The following is an 8,377-nucleotide window of genomic DNA, read 5'->3' as shown; positions in this document are numbered from 1 at the left end:
TTTTGTGTGTGTGTGGGCGCAAAAGTTTCTAACAATAATAAGCAAATGCCCAAAAGTGAGCAGTGGGATCCTGTTGTTTTTGTCTCCACTGCTACAATTGCCAGCACTAAAAGTCCCCTCTGAAAATATATATATATATATCCAAACCGTTGTTGTTGGCTCAAATACGATTAAATATGGCAAAAGTTGTGCGTACACACACGTCGGCCATTTTATTTAGATTGCAAGAGGGCAAAAACAGAGGCAGTAACGGGAACAGGAACAGGAGCAACGACAACGACAACATTGAGGTCGTCGTCGTGGGGCTCTCAAAAATATTTTTGGGTACTGCAAAAAAATAAATCTGCATTAAAACCTGTATTTAGAAAAATGTATTTACTGGGAAATTAGAAAAAATATTATAATATAATAGATTTAACCTGTTTCACATTTATTTTCTGTTGTCAGAACCTAGCATATTTCCAGTTTTCATAGTGAATTTTCAACTTGATTATATTTTATGTTTAACATAAATCTACTCGGACCTTAAGCCAATATAGATTTTGTGTTAAGTCTTTAAAACCATTCTGTATTTTTCAATATTTTTTCACAGTGCAGATGTGTGTTGCTTTTGCTGCTAACAAGGCCAACACATGTTTTTGTGTGTGGCCCGGGCCACACAAAGCACAGCAATTCTGTTAACAATTTTATTATTAAAATGATGTCAGTGCCTCAGTTCGTTTTCTCGCCCTCTTCCTGTGGCCCGGCAATTGACCGCAAATGCATTAGTGGCGGACGCCTCCACTTTCACCTACTTCCCAAGGCGAATTACACAAAAATTTGCAACACTCCATGCCATGCATGGATAAATAGGCGAATGTGCGGACGCCAATCTCTGTGGTAATCCCCAGATGACCTACAAGTTGTCCGACAACGTTGCAGAAATGTTTGTAACACTTTTTTTTTTTGGCTGGGTATTGCCTAATTGATTTAAATAATGTATAGTAATTTAATTTATCTTTGCTGCCGGTGATTGCTAATGTTTTTTATTTTTAGTGCGTATCTTTTCGTTGGCGATTATTTGAAGGTTTGTATTAAGATTATGTAGTTGTTAAATCCGGAATATATATATAAAATATATAAAATGATGAGCAATGCTACATCTTTTACATTCCTGGAAAATATGTATTACTGGATATTTGTCCGTCTTCACTTAGCTGAGCTTTCTTTATATCCATTTTGATGTTACTTCCACCTACCCCGTCTGGATTTGTTCAGCTTTAGGCTAGAGAAAACGCAAGTAACTCCCCCTGTTTTTCCCCCTCGCCAAACAACCTGATTATATGGCCAACCTTTCACAGCTCCTGAGCAGTTATTACGTTTTACTTATTGCATTTTTCTGCTCTTTGCATTTTTGCCTGAGCTTGCAAAACGATACAGGAAAGGGAATGGAAATGGAAATGGTAACGAGGATTCAACAAGGAGCCCCAGCATGTAGCTCACATGACATCTGGCCAAGAGGGTGATCACTGTAGACGCGAAGGCGGGGGGTCGGTGAGTAAAAGGAAGGGAAAAGAGAACGAACTCCTGCCGAGAGCTAAGCTCACTGCACTTGGCCATTGTTTGTTTGTTTTTACAACTCTGATTGAGGTGAAATTGCATATTTCTGTGCGCTTCTTTCATTTCACTTCATTTCCCCGTCTATCCTCAGCTCCTTCTCTCTTTCACTCTCTATTTCTGTAATATTTTCAAACGTTTTATTGAATGTCGTTTACTGGCTTTTCCTTTTGCCACGTACCCATCTTCAGCTCCATCTCCATCTTCACATTTTCTCCTGGCCTGCACCTATTTCACCTGTGTTTTCCCGCCTGCCTTGGCTTTGTGTTTATTGTGCGAATAAATGTCAACAATGGAGAAATGTACATGGATTGCCAAGCGATTTAGAAGGTGGAGTAATCGGAAATATTTTTTGTCAAGCTTAAGATGGCTATTTTATAGACAACACTTTAAAGCAGTCCCACTATAAAAACCATATTTGGAATATATGAAAATATGGGAAAAAATATTTGATTTACAGACTAGTCTTGAAACTCTTAAATCATTTTAAAGTAGGCCTAGATGGATACTTTGAAACACCGTTGATCGAGTAGATCCAGTCACCCGCATATATATACAGATATTTGTCTGATACAATTATTACAAAAGCATTCAATATTCACATAAAAAAGAATAAAAAATAACAGAAAAATATTTAAGGAAATAAAAAGGACCATGCACAGCTTGACTCAGGGTTTTCACTTGAAGGAAACCCAGGTTGATAACACAGATAATTCTGGTAAGATGGCGCATTCAAGTACAGTGAAGCTAAATGTCAACGCCCAGGAATTTGTGCCGAGCTTTAAAAGGAATCATTTGAAGAGAGATGAACCTTTAGTTGGTTTTACTGATTTAATGAAAACATATGAAGATGAGGAAAAGGCAACAGCAAACTTGATGTTGCCATGGAAGGGATTTCCCAAGAAACCTGAAAAGAGTAAATCAGTTTTCCATCTTTTAGAAATTTCCTTTTGTGTAATCTTTAAATTAATCTTTTTTTCAGATGCTCGCAGTACTCAGGTAGCTTTAATAAACGATGTGGACTACATGATTCTCCCTAGTATTAAGAGATCAAAAAAGCAAACAGACGACATACTACTTGTCGACTTGATAAATAACCCGGAAACCAAAGAAACCAATGATCATCCAAGTACTTTTTCCCATGCTGAAAAACGTAACTATCCCGAGCAAAAGCGCCGTGAAAATGAAAGAAAAGTTGCTTTGGAAGCCTTGAAATTGTCCGAACAACGTCGCATGAGGGTTCCACTTATTTCTCCGACTGCAGACAATGCAAATTCTGATAACGTTCAGCCAATTATCCATCTCTCCCGATCTCCTGTAAGGTTTGCTATGGAGGAAAAATGGAAGGTGGATCGCTTGAGGGACGCCAAGAAGGAGCGAATCGAGAGGATCCTCCGTGAAATGACTAATGAGAAGCAGGAGCAACTGAAGCAACAGCAACTGCAACAGCAGAACAAGATTCGTAATGATACAGTTGAGCCCAAAAGCTCAATTTCCGATCAACAGAAATCGGAAAAGAACGATCAAGGGACCACCAAAAAGAGATATATACCAACGACCAAGGAGTGGGACGAGCAGTGTCGGGCCAAATATTTGGCTAAACTGAATGCGGATAAGCAAAACAAAGACGAACCTCAAGATAGCGCCACGTCTAAGCCACTCCCACCCAAGTCCAATGTGGTCAATATTTCGCCATCGGGTGTTATTCGTCTGGGTGATCTAAGGGCTACGACCAAACCTCTCTATTGCCCACCTAATGATCTACTGGACACAGAGAAACGTAAGGGAAACATCACTCATTTCCGACCTCTACCCAACTGGACAATCCGTCAAACCCCCCAAGAGCCGCTGAAGGTCTTAACCAATAAGATGGGAAAAATCGTGCAACGCTATAGCATCGAGCAACTTTTGGCATTTGAACCGCAACCTGGAGACCTTGAGAAACCCTATTTAGACGAGGCCCTAAATAATTTAGGATTTCTGTGCGATTGATTTGAATTAACTTCATAAATATGTCCGCAACTTGATCTTTGTTTTGTTTGTAATTTATTCTTTTTTCCAACTTTCCCATTATTAGAAATTTTCACTGATGAGTTGCTCTTTCAATTATCCAACAATAAAATCATAATTTAAAAGTGGAAAAGCATAAACTTAGACATGAGAAGATTTTCCATAACAAATTATTTGCCTTGAAAAGACCTTTTAAAAGACCTTTTTACATATTTTATTCGATTTTTTATCATTCCTCTGAAAGAGTACCTTGCCAGTATTTTAACATTGCCCGCATTTCACATATTTTTATTACTGATTAATAATACTACATAAATGCATGGAAATATTTTTGCTTTTTGTGCTTTGACCCTCGTAATTGAGCACCGTAATTTTGCAATGTTATTGGTGCTGCTGTCAACTGCAGGGGCCAGGTGCAATAATTTTAATGCCATTATTGTGCTTATTATTATTATGCCTACTGTGCGCAGTCCGCTGCCTCTGCATATATTAAATTTCACTGGAAAATTTGTTTTAATTTCATTAAACGGGACAGAGAGCAATTTACACATCAGTAAAGAGTCCGTCGCTGCACTGAAATAAATTTTACAGGACGAATCCCCTGCGGGCCCATGTAACTGAGGCCGAAGCGCAAAAATATTGACATGTGGCTATGGCAACGATTGCCGTTGGTAAAGAGGTGGTGGGACGAGACGTTGTCAGGTCATGGGAGTCCCAAAAAAGGGGACGACTGACCAGCGCTAGTATCATATAACGAACAGACATTGCCCTTGTCATTTTTGTTGTTGTTCTGGCTCGGCCAGTACTGGGCAAATAAAGCAGAAAATTGTGTTTTTTCTCTTTTTATTTTTTGCGTGTTCGGAATAAAAAACAATGAGTGAAACAAAAAGAAGTAAAACAACAAACAATCAAATGCATTTCACTGCCCTGTGTGCGTGTGTGCATGTGTTAAATGACCTTTGGCTTTTATTGTCGCCCGCTTTCTCGCTGCAGTTTGCTTTCTCCAACTCGTACCAACTCTTTGACCTTTTTGGGTCCCACCTTCTCCTCATAGAGTTTATCAGCTACCCTTGATTTCGATCCTCTGTTTAAATTACAGTGGTTGTCAATGATTTTCCTTTTAATAAATAGTACATTTTTAGAGACCACGAAGTATAGGTAGGTAGAAAAGTTTAGGAAATAAAATGACTTTGTAATTTTACGATAATACAGGAAACCTTTTGCCAATGCTCAGTCAGAACGAAACAGAACGCTGAGTTATATTTAAGAAATAAAGTATTTCATCAATAATGTTAAGCATTGTTAAGCTGAAAATACTTATAAAATAATTTCGCCAGAGAGCCCTGTCCGGAAATTTCTTCATTGCGCCAAAGCGTTTGACTCGGCTCATACTCCGATTATTTTATGGTTTTTTATTGTGTGTGTTTTTTGCAGCTTCAAGCTGTTGCGTTAATTGCATATTTAAATTTATGCTGTTAATTGTTGGCAGCCCACGAGGATCCGGATGCATTGCCTTCATTGCCAGTCGCTCCGTTGAGTTATGTGAGCCCAGCCAATGTGAATCCGTGAATTCCCTACGCTGACTGAAAGCCATCAACAGCTCGGTTTGATGTGAGTGTGTGTGTGTTTTTCCGCAGGAGTGTGTGCCTGGGAGTGGGCGTGTCTGCCGCCTCAATCGTTACATTTTATACATTTCATTCGACGGCCAAACGAGAAGAGTGGGAAAAGGCCACTCAGAGCGTATGAAAAGTTTGGCTTTCGCTTTAAACAAAATTCAATTGCTTAAAAGGCAGGAAATCCAAAAAGTTTAACAATCCTTTTAGTATTTATTTTATGAAATTAAGAAAATAATTTAAAAAAATAAAATATTTAAATTTTAATTTTTTAAATCAGATAAATTGATATAAACACTATCCACCTTCTGTAACAACGAAAAGTAGATGTTAATTGCTCTGAGCTATTTCCTAGCAACACAAGATAAACTTACAGAGTTATTAGACACCAATCGACATGGCATAAGCCCCTTTTTGCTGGACCACAAAAGGGAAAATCCGTGGAGCAAGGTTTTCAGAGACCACGTCATAAGCTGATTAAAGGCCGCAAATTTGTGCCAGCCAAAAGGTAGGATTTTCGAGGAGCAGGGCCATAGGAGCAGCTCAATTGGCAAACACTTTGTCGCACTAATTAAGCCACTTATAGGTGGTCGTGGGCCTTGGCTTCTTCTTCTTAGTGGAGCGTGTCACCCGGTCGTATGCGTAATAAATATTGAATGCAGCACCAGCGATAAGCTCTTACCGGCAAAGGGCAAAGTTTTGCATCAAGAATTCCCTTTTTGGGCGAGCGTGTGGGTCACTACGTGATCCTCGAAAGAAGACGTGACGAGCTGCAGAACCCTCACTGAATTGCCTTAATTTTCGTGTTTCCGCTGCCGTGTGCAAAACTGGAAAGTGCAAAAGGAGGCTGCGTTCTTTTCATCCTCGTAAAATGCAATGGTTACCAAAAGGATTGGACCTTTACTTTGCCCGCCATGTTAAGTTTATGGTAGTTAAAATTAGTTACAACCTTTATTTACGTACCACGAAAAAATGTGCTGTAATAAAAGTAGAAACTTTTATTTGGACAATAATATAAGGAACTTTTAGTTAAGGAAATGGTATATATCACTTTAGTTTCAATGAACTAGCTTCTCAACTGTAATCTTTAATGTTTTAGTGTTCTAATTAGCTCACACCATTTCTTCAATTTATCAGCCAACTTTGCCTTGTCAGCATGAACTCTTATTCCTCAGAATAGGTCTGGCAGAAGGGTTACAGGAAAAAAAGGTGTGCCTGTGTGCGTGTGTGTGTGTGCGGCAAAGGTGCAACATAATATTGCCGTGTTGTCACCGATTGTTGTAGTTGCCTCATGTTTCCTGTTTAGACGTGTTGTTATTGCAGCTGGCTGTTGTTATTGCTGGAAAGGCCATCCCATCATCAACATCATTGTCGGCACCATCAGCGTTGATGGCTTGTTAAATTGCCTGTTTCACCTTGTTCCTGTTGTTGTTATTGTTGCACGTGTAACCTGGATGTGTGATTGCGAGTATATGTGTGTGAGTGTGTGTGTGTGTGTTGTGAACGTGGACTGTCAGTGTGCAAGTATGCGTGACAGGTTTTTGGCTCGCATACATTATGCACATTAGCGCACATTATGAACATGTTCGCTGTGACCCTTTCACAAGAACATGAAAAATCAGGGGCCCCGAAAACTGAAACTGGACTGAGCGTCAGTTCGTGACCTGATTGGCAACTAGCCAAAGAAAGAAAATGCTCAGAAAATGATTTTCACTCTTAAATTAGTTGCCGCATCACACCGACCAGCTGCCAGTTGAGAAATTAAGTCAACCATCAGCCAAGCCAGTAGGGTGCCTACCTGACATGTTTTTGACCCACCCCAACTCCCCCATACCCTCCAATCAGGGCTGGGCTAAGTGTTTACGTGTGCACTTTAGGCATCATCAAAGCCCGGCCAGCGGATGTTGGCTCAGCGCTGAACGTTGGGAAAAGTGCGTTGGAGTGTTGGAATCACAGGGAGTTCGAAAAGTGTTGCCTGCTTTTAAGCGCAAAACTCCAATGTGCAGAAAAATAGGTTCTCCATCTTTGGAGTGCATTTAAGAGCTCAACCAAGCAAACTATCACTATTATGTATATGTTTTATATATGTCATTAAACTAACAGTGGGAACATAAAATTTAAAAAAATTCGCCCAGCTTTATATAGATAATCCACACTGAGTTGCAATTATTCCCTTATTAAGAGTCATCTGCCTGTGCGAACTGTTGCCAGTTTAAATGGTACTTAAATGCACTTAAATGTGTACCTCCCATTACAGCCCCTTTCGCTTTTCCGCGGACCTCTGAACCTTTTGTGGGCATAATTATCGCTGGAAATGGCTCAGCAACAATCGATGGTGAAAAATGCAGATACAAAAAGTCGCACATGACAATGAATGTTAATTGCAATGGGAATGCTGTCTCTTTCTCCACCTCATTACTGCTCCCTCACTCTTTCTCTGTCTGTCTCCAAATGACTCTGAAATTTACGCGCTCAAATTATGTTTAATAAATGTATTACAATAACAGAAACATTTTGCATTAAGTAAAGCCGCAATTGTTAGTGACTGTGTGAGTGTTTTTTTTAATGCGGTAAAAACAATAAAAAGATCAGCGAGTGTCAGGCCATGAGGCTTAAACTCAACTGGGAGAAGTCATCAGAAGCTAATGGAAATGAAATATATTTTTAATAAAGGATTTATATATAAATTGCACCTTTATACTGTTGTGAAAAAGGCAACATAAAGATTAAAGGATGCAAAAGTGCAAGGCTACATTTTAAATTAAAGCTGATAGATTCTTCAAAAAAGTAAGTTTTAATGTTTACCAAACGGACTTAAATAATTTTAAGGCCATTTCTGTAATTAAATATTAATTGTACGTGAATTTGATCGTTTCTCTTCATTTGTATTTATTCAAACATTTAACTCACAAAACTATGTAAATATCTTTAATGAAATTCATCGTTGAACCGTTTAACGCCCCTTAATCTAAATTAATTTTTATCCCACCATCAATGTGTCCTATTTACCAATTGTAATCAGATTTCATTAATCCTACATTGAGAGCTTTCATGCCATTGGTTAGTCAAGTATTTTTCCGCATTAACGGTATTAAAATCTATCTGAAACTACGACATTACAAAAAATGTTAATTATCCATTCACAGTGAGTATCAAAT

The 8,377-nt window shown here is 38.8% G+C and overlaps 1 protein-coding gene across 1 annotated transcript; it reads left to right on the top strand.

The window, feature by feature from the left end:
* Positions 1-2,114: 2,114 nt before the first annotated feature.
* On the top strand, positions 2,115-3,623 carry LOC108118412. The gene is made up of 2 exons (XM_017231088.2): positions 2,115-2,512; positions 2,579-3,623. Exons 1-2 carry the CDS (start codon positions 2,251-2,253, stop codon positions 3,586-3,588), a joined length of 1,272 nt encoding a protein of 423 aa, XP_017086577.2. The 5' UTR covers positions 2,115-2,250; the 3' UTR covers positions 3,589-3,623.
* Positions 3,624-8,377: the final 4,754 nt, after the last annotated feature.

The sequence above is a fragment of the Drosophila eugracilis genome, unplaced genomic scaffold, assembly GCF_018153835.1.
Source record: "Drosophila eugracilis isolate 14026-0451.02 unplaced genomic scaffold, ASM1815383v1 contig_1197, whole genome shotgun sequence".
Lineage (NCBI taxonomy): Eukaryota > Metazoa > Arthropoda > Insecta > Diptera > Drosophilidae > Drosophila > Drosophila eugracilis.
This window is presented reverse-complemented; position numbering and strand designations above follow the sequence as displayed.

Bases quoted from the DNA above. Each gene is read 5' to 3' on its own strand.
- LOC108118412 (XM_017231088.2), top strand. From the start codon at position 2,251: ATGCACAGCTTGACTCAGGGTTTTCACTTGAAGGAAACCCAGGTTGAT. The intron at 2,513-2,578 runs GTAAATCAGTTT...TCTTTTTTTCAG, and splicing joins TCCCAAGAAACCTGAAAAGA to ATGCTCGCAGTACTCAGGTA.